Source organism: Mchenga conophoros, linkage group LG5 (genome assembly GCF_057382185.1).
Source record: "Mchenga conophoros isolate Kocher_MC1m ecotype Shallow Benthic linkage group LG5, M_conophoros_male_GT1.1, whole genome shotgun sequence".
Taxonomy (NCBI): Eukaryota; Metazoa; Chordata; class Actinopteri; order Cichliformes; family Cichlidae; genus Mchenga; species Mchenga conophoros.
The window spans coordinates 1,145,924-1,162,285 of record NC_140530.1 but is presented as its reverse complement, the minus strand read 5'-3'; the positions used below and the strand labels follow the sequence as shown (position 1 = coordinate 1,162,285).

The window sequence follows — 16,362 nt, the reverse complement described above, 5'->3', positions numbered from 1 at the left end:
ACATCCAGAGCAACAGGTAACTACCTGACTATCACCTCACACCATATCGACCAGGAGTGGAGACTCGTGTCTCATGTCTCACAGACAAGAACCACTGAAGCAAGCCACACAGCAGCTAATTTATCTGAAATTATGTTCAAAGCAATCGAAGAATGGGAGCTTACAAACAAAAATCCAGTCATCGTAACTGACAATACTGCAAATATGGTGCGAGCTGTGGAAATAACGGGCTGGTTGCACATTGGTTGTTTTGCCCACACACTCAATTTAGCTTCACAAGCAGGACTGAAAGTTCCAGCTGTTGCTCAGCTGCTTGGCCGAGTGAGACGCATAGCATCCTTTTTTCATCGCAGCACTGTTGCAAGTCGCAAGCTTAAAGAGAAGCAAAAGATACTGAATCTCCCTGCCCATAAGCTGGTGACTGATGGGGTGACCAGATGGAACAGCACATTGGAGATGCTGGAACGCTTCCTGGAGCAACAACCAGCAATCTCTGCAGCTCTACTCTCACCTGAAGTGAGGAGAAGTGACAGTAATCTCTGTAGTCTTACAGAGGCTGACATAACTCATGGAGAAGATATAGTGAAAGCTTTGAAGCCGCTGAAAGCAGCCACACTGGTTATGTCTGAAGAAAAGTCCCCGACCCTTTCCATCATTGCACCTCTGCATGCACAGCTGCTGGAGAAGATGATCAGTGTGTCTCACGACTCCTCACTGATTAAAGACCTCAAGACTGCTGTATATGACAACTTGAAGTCAAGGTATGTTTATGAATTGTGTGTGTATGCCATGAATGAGTGCAACTGTATGGATGCATGTATTACATGAAAATTCTTATTATAGTGAAAAAATATATATATTATAAAAATGTTAGTTAAGCCCTCTTGTCCAGTAATAGGCCTTTTGATTTTATATCTATCTATCTATAGATGTTTATATATAAATTATGGAAACAAAGTCGTATATTAATGTTTCTGATCTTGCATGAGTGTATGTAACCATGCACATGTATATCCAACATAATAAACTGAGTTAAATGTGCAAAATCTCTTTTCAAGATATGTGGCCCTAAAGGACAAGCTGTACATTGCATCAGCATTAGATCCTCGCTTTAAGGCCCTGCCATTCTTGTCCAAAGAGACCTGTAACAACACATTCTCTCAGTTGGTGTTGGAAGCAGCAGGTTTGGAGAACGTGGACACAGCTATTGTGAGTTACAGAAACAAAAACAAAAAATTCTTGGTTTTTTTGCACTACTCGAGTTAGAATATAAATAGTAATTTCTTTATTAATTAAGTTTTCATTTTTCTACAGCGACAGTCTGATGGTGACACATCTGAAGAAACTGTCCCTGACATCTCTCTCGGTGGTGTTGATGAAGTGGATTATGCCCCTCCAATTAAGAGGTCAAAGGACTCTGCATTAATTTTTCTCCTTGGGCCCGCCTACTCAACAAAAACCACAGCGCCACAGAAAACACCAACTCAGAAGGCAAAGGAAGAAGTGAATCGATACAGGGGCGTTGAGCCTGTTGCACTTTCTGAGGATCCTTTGATCTGGTGGAGGGACCATGAAAGGGAGTATCCGCTTTTGGCTCTTCAAGCAAATCAGAATCAGAATCAGAATCAGAATCAGAATACTTTATTGATCCCTGGGGGAAATTATTTTTTGTTACAGTGCTCCATTTTAAACCAACATTAAGACAAGACAGACAATACGCTAACTAAGAATAGTACAATATATACATATATATACATACATACATACATAAGTCACTTATAAATAAATATTTGGAAAAGAAACATGTGTAGCTGTAGCAGCAAACAGTGTGTTAAGTGGATGCGTTGTACAGGGAGATGGCCACAGGCAGGAATGATTTCCTGTGTCGTTCAGTGGTGCATCATGGGTAATCTCAGTCTCTCACTGAACGAGCTCCTGTGACTGACCAACATGTCATGGAGTGGGTGGGAGGTGTTATCCAACATTGTCTTTATCTTGGACAGCATCCGCCTCTCCGACACCACCTTGAGGGAGTCCAGCTCCATCCCCACAACATTGCTGGCCTTACGGATCAGTTTATTAAGTCTGTTGGCATCTGCGACCCTCAGCCTGCTCCCCCAGCATGCAACAGCATAGAGGATCGCACTGGCCACCACAGACTCATAGAAAATCCTCAGCATTTTCTGGCAGATGTTGAAGGACCTCAGTCGCCTCAAAAAATAGAGACGACTCTGGCCCTTCCTGTAAAGTGCTGTGGTGTTTTTAGCCCAGTCCAGTTTATTGTCAATGTGTACTCCAAGGTATTTATAGTCCTCCACAATGTCAACACTGACCCCCTGGATTGAAACAGGGGTCAAGTGTTTCCTGGTCTTCCTGAAGTCCACGATCAGTTCCTTGGTCTTTGCCACGTTGAGCTGCAGATGATTCTGCTCACACCACGTGACAAAGGAGTCGACCACAGCCCGGTACTCTGTCTCATCATCCCTGCTGATGCATCCAACCACCGCAGAGTCATCAGAAAACTTCTGAAGATGGCAGGTCTCTGTGCAGTGGCTGAAGTCTGTGGTGTAGAGGGTGAAGAGGAAGGGGGAGAGGACAGTCCCCTGTGGTGCCCCTGTGTTGCTAATCACCTTGTCAGACACACACTGTGGGAGACGTACATATTGTGGTCTTCCTGTCAGGTAATCAACAATCCAGGACACCAGAGAAGCATCCACCTGCATCGCTGCTAACTTATCACCCAGGAGGGTCGGCCTGATGGTGTTGAAAGCACTGGAAAAGTCAAAAAACATGACCCTCACAGTGCTCGCCGGCTGGTCCAGATGGGTGTAGACACGATTGAGCAGGTAGATGATGGCGTCCTCTGTTCCGAGACGAGGCTGATAAGCGAACTGAAGGGGATCCAGATGTGGTCTTACTATGGGTCGCAGCTGGTCCAGGATGAGCCTTTCCAGGGTCTTCATGATGTGGGAGGTCAGTGCCACGGGCCTGTAATCCTGGGGGCCACTGGGACGTGGCGTCTTTGGTACAGGGACGAGGCATGATGTCTTCCACATCACCGGGACCCTCTGCAGACTCAGACTCAGCATAAACAGTTTATGAAAGACTCCACACAGCTGGGGGGCACAGGCCTTGAGGACAAGGGGACTCACTCCGTCTGGTCCAGCAGACTTGCCTGAGTGAAGTCTCCTCATTTGCATCTCAACCTGGTATTGAGTGAAGGTGATGGGTGGGGGAGGGGTGTCAGGACTCTCACAGGAGGCAACATGTGAAGAGAGAGGCTGGCACAGTGGTGTGGCTCTGGATTCCAGGCTGACTGCAGGTGAGGTTGTGGGGGTGGGAGCAGACACTGTGGTGTCGAATCTATTGAAAAACAGATTCAACTCGTCGGCTCTATTCTCACCTCCCTCAGCTCCCCTGCTGTTGGTTGGCCTGAATCCAGTGATGGTCTTCATGCCCCTCCACACCTCTCTCATGCTGTTCTGCTGGAGTTTCCACTCCAGCTTCCTCCTGTAATTGTCCTTAGCCTCCCTGATCTTGTCCTTTAGTAACACCTGGACCTTCCTCACCTCCTCTTTGTTGCCCCCTCTGAAAGCCCTCTTCTTGTTGTTGAGGAGGGCTTTGATGTCCTTAGTCACCCACGGCTTGTTATTTGGGTAACAATGAACAGTCTGAGCTGGAACAATGGAGTCGGTGCAGAAAGTTATGTAGTCTGTGATACACTCAGTAAGCCCATTGATGTCCTCGGCGTGAGGCTCACAGAGTGTTTCCCAGTCGGTCACCTCGAAACAGCCCTGTAGTTCCGCTATTGCCTCCTCTGACCACCTCCTAACAGTCCTGGTGGTCACAGGTTCCCTCCTCACAATTGGCACATAGCGGGGGGTGAGGTGAATCAGGTTATGATCTGACCTACCAAGTGGGGGGAGGGAGGAGGAGCTGTATGCATCCTTGACGTTAGCATACAGTAAGTCTAAAGTTTTCTCTCCCCTGGTGGGACAGTCCACATATTGTTTGAATGTTGGTAGTGTATTGTCCAGTGATACATGGTTGAAGTCACCCGAGATCACAATAAAGGCACTCGGGTGCTGAGTCTGTAGCCGAGCTATGGCAGAGTGGATAGTGTCACATGCAGCTGTGGGGTTAGCAGAGGGAGGAACATAAACAGCCACCAAGATGACGTGAGAGAATTCCCTGGGTAAATAATACGGCCTGAGTCCAACAGCACACAGTTCAGTGTCCGGGCAACAAATCCTTTCTTTGATTGTTATGTTGGCAGGGTTACACCACCGGTTGTTAACTAAAACAGCAAGCCCACCTCCTTTACGCTTACCGCTAGCGATGCTGTCCCTGTCCGCCCGAACAGTGTGGAAGCCTTCCACGGAAGCATTCTCATCGGGAATGTCCTGGTGCAGCCATGATTCGGTGAAACACATCAGGCTACACTCTCGGTATTCCCTCTGACTCCGTACCAGTGCTGAGAGCTCGTCGATTTTACTTGCCAACGATCGCACATTTCCCATCACGATAGACGGCAGACACGGTTTAAACCTCCTCCTCGCTTCGAGCCTCCGCTGTCTCACCGTCACCTTTTTTCTTCTCTTCTGTCCTTGACCTCTGCATCCCCGATGTGTTTTCCTCCAAATTTCAGCTGGTACTTCTCCGGGCCTGGCCAGCGAGCCGGCCGGCATCAGGGCGATCAGCTGATCTCTGGAGTAAACAGTCCGTGCGTGTAGGAGATGTGCCGCGGTCCCGTTCCATGATAAAAGTAACAGTTCCACGGCCACCAGAAGAACAAAAACTCTCTCAATCCACATGATTGAGTAAGAGATAGAAAACGGAGGAAAATACAAGTCAGAAAAAAAAAAGAATACGTAAGAAAAAAAAGCTAAACTAAGAGAAAAGCAGGAGCGACTGTAACAGGCTGCACGCTGGTTGGCGCATGCGCACTATAAGCAGTATCTTTCCATACCTGGGACCAGTGTTCCTTCTGAACGAGTGTTTTCAACTGCTGGTGACACTGTTACCGCACAAAGGAGCTGCCTGACTCCACAACATGTAGACCAGCTTCTCTTCTTGCAGAAAAACCTTACAGTCTCAAAGAAGTGAGGGGGTAGTTATAAATGAGGCTAAATTGCAAGAGTTTCACAGAGGTTTTACAATACTGTTCAGTATGTTTTCATTTTTTGAAGTATTTTAAAAGGCAGTTTTTCCTTTTGTGATCGGTCAGTTTCTGTCAGTTCACTTGTACACGCTGTGTTATCCTGTGTGTCTCCAAAACACAAGAGTGGATTTCAGGAAAGCTGTGTGAGACACGAACAGCAAAACTATTTCTCTGAGGCGTTACTGATGTTTACAAAAGATATGTTCTATTTGCACTGGATCCCTGATCCACTATTGTTAATGTATGTATGAAAATAAATATATACTGATGTTAATTAAAAATTACATTATTGTAACTGCTTTAGTATCTGCTCTTAATTTTGAAATTTATGTAATTCATTCACAAGGCTTAGAGGGTTCTTTTGACAGTACATATACAAGGTGAACAATCATAATTTTATATATATTATGGTTCATATAATAATATTTCAGACTGATTCAAAATCGAATTGAATTGAATCGAATCGAATCGTGGATCAAATCGATTCGGGACCTTGTGAATCGAATCGATTCTAGAAATCAGTGACGATACCCAGCCCTCGAGAGGACACTATGATACCTACCCCTGCTTGCTGCCTCTCACCTCTCACTCGAGACAGAAACCGCCCCTCGCCATGATACTGGCTCTAGAACCCGAGCTGTGCTTTGAGGTCAGCCCAACTAAATGTAGTCAGTATTTCTTATTAACTCACGCACTGGGTCAAGTTCCTTCCCACCAGAAAGGTGGGACTAAACATGGCACTCTGCACCATTGCCATCTGTTCCAAGGACATTGTGCCAGTATAGTGGTTTGTTCAGATGCAACTTTTCAAACCTATGCCATGCTGCCATTTTACTTTTGGAGATAAGCTGCTCCCTCCTGCAAACCTTTCCAAACAAGCTATACTTGTTTAGTATTCGGACAAAGTATTGTATTGTGAGGTTAGTATTTATTCGGACAAAGTTTAAAATTTAACATGGCAACTGTAGAGTCTTAGTTGGCTAAGATGTGTTGTTTGGATTTTGTAGTGTTTCTGAGCAATGCACAGCATGACCGTGGTATACATTTGCTGGGACATCCACTCCTGGGACTGCTGATGGGAAGCTGTCTTGAATTTTTGACACTGACGAATAATCATGCTTACTATAGAACGATGGACTTCAAATTGTTTGGTCTTGTAACAGTTCCATTAAGCTCACCGCATTGCTTGTGTCGCCAGCTGAATTTGACATCACATCATGTGTTGCCTTAACCACATTGATTGGGAGCAACAGTTCATCACTCTGATGTGCAGTTGCAGCACTTGTTTCTTCCTCACTGATAAAACTAAGAAAAAAACACACTATGCCAGATTGTCCAGAAAATGGAAAGGTTTAATGGACACCATAACGAGATAATCTCCTAACAATCTAAGAAAGATCTTGATCTGTAATTGTGAAATCAGCTGCTTGTTAGAAGCTGAAGACAAGTCTCTTGATACTCACTGAAAGCAGCTTTCATTTAGACCCTTGGGTTGTTTTAGTCTAAAATATCAAAAGAAATTAATAAAAAAATTACCTTTTTGTTCTGGTTGTGATGTGCCACTCCCAAAGCAAAGGGATACACACAGAGCAGAGACGTAGACAGTAATTTCATAGTGTGGGCTCTTGTAAAGGTCAACCTCAGGACAAATCCATCCCATATGGAAAAGATATATATATATAAATCTTATAAAGCTTTTATCTGTCTTGTGTGAAACTTGTATGAAAAGCATACAAGAGTGAAAACAGATATAAGATCCCTTGAAAAATTATATAAATGAAACTTGTATGTTTTGGATACTTACTAAAACAATATATGAAAGTAATGAGAAAGTGGCCACTTTCATGAGTAAATCATAGAAGTTTTTACTATTTCTTTTCCATATGGGATACACATGCATAAGACATGATCTGAGGACAAAACACAGTTAAACTCACAGAAATTTGAGCTGCAAAAGAATCCCCACATATTTTTTCAAAAGGGCAACTTTAATCCAAAGTCCTTAACAGTTCGATCAATGGAATCGGCCATGTACTGTAATAACTTGAACGAGAATCTCCTTCCCTGACCCAGAAAACTGAAGATTATTCAAATATCAACCAAAAATATATCAAGTGACTATCAGTCAAGTCCTCCTAATGAGTTCTCCTTATTGAAGTGAATGTTGTTTTAGTGTTGGATGAAGGGATCAAACACAGGGGTGTTACCTGGGAGACTGAAGTTTCTGTTCTTTGCCAAACCAAGTTAAACAACGCTACCTGGTTAGAAGAAGCAGCATTTTCTCATCTGCCTTCACACGTGTATTCAATTCAGTTGTGTTCATATATCACCAGCCCACAACAACAGTTGTGTCAAGCTGCTTTGTATTGTGAGGTTAAGACCATACAATATTAACTCAAGTAATGTCCCATTTCCATTCCATAGGCTTTAATGTGATGTTGGCCCACCCTTTGCAGCTATGACATCTTCAAACCTTCTAGAAAGGCCTTACACAATGTTTGGAGTATATTTATGGGAATTTCTGATTTTTTCACAACTGCGTTTGTGTGGTTAGACACTAATGTTGGACAAGGAGGCCAAAGTTTCACTATCAGGTTGTGGTCAGGTCAGGGTTCTTTAACACCAAACTCACACATCTGTGTCTTTATGGACCTTGCTTTGTGCAATGATGCACAGTTATGTTGGAAGAAGAAAGGGCTATCCCCAAACTGTTCCCACAAAGTTGGGAGCATAACATTGTACAAAATGTATTAGTATGCTAAAGCGTTAAGAGTTCCCTTCACTGGAACTAAGGGTTCAAACCCAGCTCCTGAAAAATAATCCAACACTACAGGTCCCCATCCACGGCCATGAAAACAATGTTGGTCTTTCAGTGTGCTTGGCTTATATGAATGGAGTGTACGGTCTAGTTTCATCTGATCTATGTTTGATCCTTAAGATCAGACTTCAAGTTTTACCTTGTGCACCTAGGATTTTGAAATGGATGCCATTGGTGCATCTACTGGTAGGCTAACAGGTAGAATTGGCAACCACAGGTATTATTTTATGTCTTTTATCTGTAGAGTTTTCAATTTCTCTGTGTGCCTGCACCGTCCTCAAGATATTAAGACATCCTTTGACAGTCCAAAGGTGAACTTGTGAGGCTAATTTGTGACCGTAAAGAGACCTGAATGGTTTTCTGTCTCTGGATGGAATTTCCTGTTGGTGCTTTCGTTAAAGCAGTCTTGTTATCTTTTTAGCATAAATTGCATACCTACATGTCCTGTCTGAATGGTTTTCCTTCTGCTTCAGATCTGTTTATGGTCCAAATGTGGCTCTTGGTCTGTCTCCTGACCCTCAGCTCAGTGGCCCTGATGACTGCTGTTGGTAAGTTCCACTTTTCAAGATTATAAATATTTTATCTAGTCTCGGTAACAGAAACGTCTTTTGGGGGGTTCCACTTACTATTTCCTAATTAAATACACACACAAAAAATAATCTTTTATTAGAGATTTTATCATTTGTGAGCACAGAAATATATATATTAAAAAAATTTAAAAATTCCCCACTTGCCCCTGCGGATGGTCATTCCTTCAAGCTCGGGTCCTCTACCAGAGGTTTGGGAGCTTGAGGGTCCTGCGCAGTATCTTAGCTGTGCTGGATTGTCTCTGGGGCATCTTTACACAGCCTGCACCTGGGGTCTTGCCTGGTGTGATAGACCCCAGCCTCAATGGATCTTGTGCTTAGTGCTTGTTCCTGTGCTGCCATGATTAGTGCCTCTGTGCTGTCTTTCAGTCCAGCTTTGTCCAGCCACTGGTAGGATTTCTGGATATCAGCCACCTCCTCTATCTGCCGGTGGTACATACCGTGCAGGGGCCTGTCCTTCCATGATGGTTCCTCGTCTCCCTCCTCTTTCTTGGGTTTCTGCTGCCTGAGGTATTCACTGAGCACGCTTTCAGTTGGGGCCATCTTCGTGATGTATTCTTGGATGTTCGTTGTCTCATCCTGGACTGTGGTGCTGACACTCACCAGTCCCCGGCCTCCTTCCTTCCACTTAGCGTACAGCCTCAGGGTGCTGGACTTGGGGTGAAACCCTCCATGCATGGTAAGGAGCTTTCTTGTCTTGATGTCAGTGGCTTCTATCTCCTCGTTTGGAATCGATGTCTTGTTCACTCTTGGCATACAGCTTGATGTCATCCATGTACAGGAGGTGGCTGACAACTGCTCCGTTCCGTAGTCGGTATCCGTAGCCAGTCTTGTTAATGATCTCACTGAGGGGGTTCAGGCCTATGCAGAACAGCAGTGGGGACAGAGCATCTCCTTGGTAGATCCCGCACTTGATGGTGACTTGTGCTATGGGCTTGAGGTTGGCCTCCAGTGTTGTCCGCCACATCCCCATTGAGTTCCTGATGAAGGCTCTTAGGGTCCCATTGATCTTGTACAATTCTAGGCATTCCAGTATCCAGCTGTGGGGCATTGAGTCATAGGCCTTCTTGTAATCAATCCAGGCAGTGCACAGGTTGGTCAGTCTGGTCCTGCAGTCTCGGCTGACTGTTCTGTCTACCAGTAGCTGTTGTTTTGCGCCTCTGGTATTCTTGCCCATCCCTTTCTGTGCCCCGCTCATGTATTGACCCATGTGCCTGTTCATCTTAGCCGCTATGATACCTGACAGGAGCTTCCACGTGGTGCTGAGGCAGGTTATTGGTCGGTAGTTGGAGGGGACCGGTCCCTTCTGGGGGTCCTTGAGGATCAGGACTGTCCGGCCTTCGGTTAGCCATTCCGGGTGTCTCTCGTCAACTGGCAGCTGGTTCATTTGTGCTGCCAGGCGCTCGTGGAGTGCAGTCAGCTTCTTCAGCCAGCAGGCGTGAACCATATCAGGGCCTGGTGCTGTCCAACTCTTCACACTGGAGACCCTTTCTGGGATATCTGCCACTGTGATGGTTACTGGACCCTGTTCAGGGAGGTCGCTGTGGTCTGCCCTCAGGTCCACTAGCCACTGAGCATTGCCGTTATGGGTTGCGGCCTTCTCCCATATGCTCTTCCAGTATTGTTCTGCCTCCAGCCTTGGTGGTGCTGTTCTCATATTGTTCCCCTGCCACTGAGAGTACACCTTGGCTGGTTCCATGGAGAACAGCTGGTTTATTCTCTTGCCTTCTATCTCTCTGGTGTACCTCCGCAAGTGGTTGGCCAAGGCTGTGAGTCGTTGCTTGGCAGTTTCCAAGGCCTCAGGTGTGGACAGCTTCCAGTACTTCCTAGGCACCTTCGTCATCGCGCCTTTCTGCAACTCCGATCGATAGTTGGCTAACCTCCCTCCGTGCTACCTTGATCTTAGCCTCTAGCCTCCTTCTCCATGGAGGGTACTGCCCCTTGTGGCTGTTCAACTTGTAGCCCAGCATCTCACTGATCACTGCTGCTATATATATATATATAAATATTAGGGGTGCAACGATATTCGTATTGATATTGAACCGTTCGATACAGTGCTTTCGGTTCGGTACGCATATGTATCGAACAATACAAAATTTTTAATTTATTTTATCAACTTTTCTTCTGACGATGCTGTCTGTGTTGAGCGCTCAGTGGATCTGCACTCGACAGTGCAGCCTAAGCGGAGCAGTCGATTTCAGATTCACTGAGCGCAGGGCAAGCTAGCGAGACAGAAGTTAAGCTCTCCTTGCAACATGGCAAATTGAACCTCCCCCATCCTAATTCAGATCTGGCGTTTGGAACTATTTTGGTCTTCATGTGACGTATGACCCTGAAGGTAAGCGCGTCATGGACTAAAGTAAAACAGTATGTTGGATGTGCCACACAATGCTCAATTACATGGGTGGGAGCTAGTGTGTTAGCGCAGTTAGCTCGTTAACGTGTTGGCCGTCCAGCCCCATGCACGGGGTGATCCGCGGTAGCTCGTTAACGGAGATTTGCCGTGTTGTGGCGTTAACGTCATTTCAACGAGATTTACGCTGACAGCACTAGTGGGAACACAACGAATATGACTGCAAATTTACGCTGACATCATCCTAGTGCAAAGACAAGTGGAAGCAGACAAAAACAACAAGCACGCATGCTACAAACTTTACCCGAGTCATTTAGACAGCCGTTAGCACATGATTCTCCTTATGGGGACCTGATATGTTTAATATGCTGCTGAGAATATAGCCCAGAAGAAGCGTATAGTATAGCTTTTATTTTGGAAAGAGACATTTCTGTGTGTGTGTGTGTGTGTGTGTGTGTGTGTATGTGTGTGTGTGTGTGTGTGTGTATATATATATATATATAGCTGGATAGCGTAGTGGTTAGATTCCTGCCTGGGGCGATAGGAGAAGGATCGTTGAGTGCGAGAGGAACTGACCTGAAAAATAGGATAATGGCCAAGCTTGAAACTTGGATCCCCCGTAGCCGGTTACCGAGATTACGTGAAGTACCCTCAGAAGGTCTGCTAGATGATGTTAATGCAGCACTACGGACAATACCTACAACCACGATTACCGACACTAACAAGCTGATCTACAATACGGTCAGTGATCAGTGAGATGCTTGGCTACAAGTTGAACAGCCACAATGGGCAGTACCCTCCATGTAGAAGGAGGCTAGAGGGCAAGCTCAAAGTAGCATGGAGGGAGGTTAGCCAACTAACGGAGTTGCAGAAAGGTGCGACAAAGAAGGTGCATAAGAAATACAGCAAGCTGTCCATACCTGAGGCCTTGGAAACTGCCAAGCAAAGACTCACAGCCTTGGCCAGCCGCTTGAGGAGGTACACCAGAGAGATAGAAGGCAGGAGAATAAACCAGCTGTTCTCCACAGAACCAGCAAAGGTGTACTCTCAGTGGCAAGGGAACAATAATAAGAGAACAGCACCACCAAGGCTGGAGACGGAGCAATACTGGAAGAGCATATGGGAGAAGGACGCAACCCATAACGGCAATGCTCAGTGGCTAGTGGACCTGAGGGCAGACCACAGCGACCTCCCTGAACAGGGTCCAGTAACCATCACAGTGGCAGATATCCAAGAAAGGGTCTCCAGTATGAAGAGTTGGACAGCACCAGGGCCCGACATGGTTCACGCCTACTGGCTAAAGAAGCTGACTGCACTCCACGAGCGTCTGGCAGCACAAATGAACCAGCTGCTAGTTAACGAGAGACACCCGGAATGGCTAACGGTCCTGATCCTCAAGGACCCCAAGAAGGGACCGGTCCCCTCCAACTACCGACCAATAACCTGCCTCAGTACTACATGGAAGCTCCTGTCAGGTATCATATCGGCTAAGATGAACAGGCACATGGCTCAATACATGAGTGGGACACAGAAAGGAATTGGCAAGAATACCAGAGGCGCAAAACACCAGCTACTGGTAGACAGAACAGTCAGCCGAGACTGCAAGACCAGACTGACCAACCTGTGCACTGCCTGGATTGATTACAAGAAGGCCTATGACTCAATGCCCCACAGCTGGATACTGGAATGCCTAGAACTATATAAGATCAACAGGAACCTGAGAGCCTTCATCAGGAACTCAATGGGGATGTGGCGGACAACACTGGAGGCCAACCTCAAGCCCATAGCACAAGTCACCATCAAGTGCGGGATCTACCAAGGAGATGCTCTGTCCCCACTGCTGTTCTGCATAGGCCTGAACCCCCTCAGTGAGATAATTGACAAGACAGGCTACGGATACCGACTACGGAACGGAGCAGTTGTCAGCCAGCTCCTGTACATGGATGACATCAAGCTGTATACCAAGAGTGAACGAGACATCGATTCACTGATCCACACTACCAGGCTATACAGCAATGACATTGGAATGTCGTTCGGACTGGAGAAGTGTAGTCGGATGGTAACAAAGAGAGGGAAGGTAGTCAGAACTGAGGGGATTGAACTACCAGAAGGCAACATTGCAGACATAGAGGACAGTTACAAGTACCTGGGGATCCCGCAGGCGAATGGGAACCATGAAGAGGCCGCTAGAAAGGCTGCAACCACCAAGTACCTGCAGAGGGTCAGGCAAGTCCTGAGGAGTCAGCTGAATGGTAAGAACAAGATCCGGGCCATCAACACGTACGCCCTGCCCGTGATCAGGTACCCTGCTGGGGTAATAGGCTGGCCAAAGGAGGAGATAGAAGCCACTGACATAAAGACAAGAAAGCTCCTTACCATGCATGGAGGGTTTCACCCCAAGTCCAGCACCCTGAGGCTGTACGCTAAGCGGAAGGAAGGGGGCCGGGGACTGGTGAGTGTCAGCACCACAGTCCAGGATGAGACAAGGAACATCCAAGAATACATTGGGAAGATGGCCCCAACTGACCGAGTGCTCAGTGAATACCTCAGGCAGCAGAAACCCAAGAAAGAGGAGGGAGACGAGGAACCATCATGGAAGGACAGGCCCCTGCACGGTATGTACCACCGGCAGATAGAGGAGGTGGCTGATATCCAGAAATCCTACCAGTGGCTGGACAAAGCTGGACTGAAAGACAGCACAGAGGCACTAATCATGGCAGCACAAGAACAAGCTCTGAGCACAAGATCCATAGAGGCTGGGGTCTATCACACCAGGCAAGACCCCAGGTGCAGGCTGTGTAAAGATGCCCCAGAGACAATCCAGCACATAACAGCAGGGTGCAAGATGCTAGCAGGCAAGGCATACATGGAACGCCATAACCAAGTGGCCGGCATAGTGTACAGGAACATCTGTGCCGAGTATAACCTGGAAGTCCCGAGGTCAAAATGGGAGATGCCCCCAAGGGTGGTGGAGAATGACCGAGCTAAGATCCTGTGGGACTTCCAGATACAGACGGACAAAATGGTGGTGGCTAACCAACCGGACATAGTGGTGGTAGACAAACAGAAGCAGACGGCCGTAGTGATCGATGTAGCGGTTCCGAATGACAGCAATATCAGGAAGAAGAAACACGAGAAGCTGGAGAAATACCAAGGGCTCAGAGAAGAGCTCGAGAGGATGTGGAGGGTGAAGGTAATGGTGGTCCCCGTGGTAATCGGAGCACTAGGTGCGGTGACTCCCAAGCTAGGCGAGTGGCTCCAGCAGATCCCGGGAATGACATCGGAGATCTCTGTCCAGAAGAGCGCAGTCCTGGGAACAGCTAAGATACTGTGCAGGACCCTCAAGCTCCCAGGCCTCTGGTAGAGGACCCGAGCTTGAAGGGTAAACCGCCCGCAGGGGCGTGCTGGGTGTTTTTATAATGTTATCATTGTTATTTTGGTTCCAGGTGGAGATGTGTGTGTGGCAGGTCATGACAGCGGGCCAGTGTTTGAAGAACAGCCGAGCAGTTTAATTTACCCTGAAGGCCTGACTGAAGGCAAAGTGACCCTGAGCTGTCAGGCCAGAGCAAATCCAGCTGCTGCTTATAGGTGAGTCTTACACACTCATTCCCTGTGGAGCCCACATTTTATAAAATGAGTTGGTCTTCTAAGTTTGTTTTAGGGTACTTACTTTGATTCCTATATTAAATTGCTGTCTTATTTTGGTTTAGAATGGGGCGAATAATCTTTTGATCCCCTGGTGAATTTGTACAGTGGGGAAAATAAGTACTGAACACGTCACCAATTTTCTAAGTAAATATATTTCTAAAAGTGCTTTTGATATGAAATTCTCATCAGATATCAGTAACAACACATCCAGTCCACACGTGTAAAGAAATCAAGCCACAGATGTCCATGCAGTGCCTTGTGACCTCCAAACATGGTTCATATTATTGCATTCAAAAACTTGATCTTGAGGTTTTGGTCTCATCTAACCAGACTCTAGTCAACCAACATTTCACAGGCTTGTCTAAATGTTGTTCAGCAAACTTTAAACACACTTCAACGTGCTTTTTCTTTCAGCAATGTTGTCTGGAGTGGTGAGTGTGCATATGGCACTTAAGTGCATTACTTATTGTTTTCTTTGAAACCGTTGTACCTGCTGATTCCTGGAGCTCTCCACAGGTTGTCTTTGGCTCTGGGACAACCCTTGTAAAAATTCTTTTCACTCTTCTCTTTGCAGGGGGCACCTGGTCATGGCCAGTTTATGTCAAAATGATGTTCTTTCCACTTGTGGACTAACCACTGCCATCAGTATGTTTTGCAACAATTAGGTTGCAAAGACCTTGTGAGAGCTCATTGGTTTTACCCATCACAAGCTGTTTATCGGGTGCATTGGTAATGAGACACTTTTTTATAGGCCTTCAGTTTGGACTGAACTGTACTTCACCCACATTTGATGCAAAAGAGCTCACTGCTTTGGACCAGTAGGTTCGGCTACGTACAGGAGAGGCAAACTGAATGAGACTCAGGCAACTGTGAGTTTAGAAAACCGCTGGCTTGTGTATTTTTACTCATTCAGAAAATAAAAGAATGAAAATTAATAACAAACATACTTTTCAAATGAAAGTATCCCTTTTTGGTACCAGTATTTTCCTTCAGTGACCCTGTGGTACAATCACAGTAATCACTTAAAAAAAACCTTACCTGGGTGCACCCTTCTAAGTGTATAATCAGGGTTCAAGTTCAAGATAAACCACAATCTCAATTACCAAAATCCAAATAGCAACGTTCATCTGCAACTTCACAGACTTTGTTAGCTGATTGCAACAACCATTGAGTTGGAAAAATAGATCCAACAGCCCACACCCACTTCTCTTCTTGTTCATGGGATGTATAGAGTCCGTAAAAAGTCCTTAAAATAAACCGTCCATAAGTCCAGGGGGTTTGTGTGAAGAAAGGGAACAGTAATATCAAAGTGGCGTGGTGTGTTTTTTTGTTGCAGCTGGCCTACCACACTCTGCTGTGCAGCACAGAACAAAGTCAATTGGTCCGTCAACGGGGTTGGCTCGCCATCGATTACATCCGTTGCAATGCATCGATAGGAAGGACACAAAGGAAAAAATCTGACCTGTCCACGACAGTGTCATAGGACATTAAGTTCCCATATAATCACAGATCACAACTTGCTATCACTTAAGATGTACTATTTGTAACGTTACCCATGTTACAAATTGAAAATAAACACACAATCTGTGCAACAGTTTCAAAAGCTTTTTTTTTCAATAAGTAAAATAAAGTTTTTCGCAAAACATTGTAAACAATTTCCTAATAAATACTAGAAAATTTTGCTTACAATGAACTCATGAAAAGTGCAGATAAACAATAAACAATTAAAATTCTCACCGATCTCAAAAAAGAATGGCGCAGGAGCGCGAGATGGCGCAGGAACGATGAAATGGCG

General features: G+C 45.8%; 2 protein-coding genes across 2 annotated transcripts in view; both read left to right on the top strand.

Annotated features, from left to right (window-relative positions):
- Positions 1-16,362, top strand: part of cntn2 (contactin 2) — a 110,586-nt gene that overhangs the window by 27,274 nt on the left and 66,950 nt on the right. Inside the window, exons 2-3 of the mRNA XM_085272768.1 lie at positions 8,453-8,527; positions 14,366-14,507. Coding sequence (XP_085128894.1) covers positions 8,461-8,527; positions 14,366-14,507 — 209 coding nt within the window. The 5' untranslated portion in view covers positions 8,453-8,460. The remainder of the gene's footprint in view (positions 1-8,452; positions 8,528-14,365; positions 14,508-16,362) is intronic.
- Positions 457-5,294, top strand: LOC146573537 (E3 SUMO-protein ligase ZBED1-like). The gene is made up of 4 exons (XM_085272769.1): positions 457-761; positions 1,059-1,209; positions 1,315-1,604; positions 4,950-5,294. The coding sequence occupies exons 1-4, from the start codon at positions 457-459 to the stop codon at positions 5,104-5,106; spliced, it is 903 nt and encodes a 300-aa protein (XP_085128895.1). The 3' UTR covers positions 5,107-5,294.

Excerpts from the sequence above, each read along its gene's own strand:
- LOC146573537 (XM_085272769.1), top strand. The coding sequence starts at position 457 with ATGCTGGAACGCTTCCTGGAGCAACAACCAGCAATCTCTGCAGCTCTA. Across the intron at positions 762-1,058 it reads TATGACAACTTGAAGTCAAG|ATATGTGGCCCTAAAGGACA; the intron begins GTATGTTTATGA and ends TCTCTTTTCAAG. Across the intron at positions 1,605-4,949 it reads CCGCTTTTGGCTCTTCAAGC|TAAGCAGTATCTTTCCATAC; the intron begins AAATCAGAATCA and ends GCATGCGCACTA.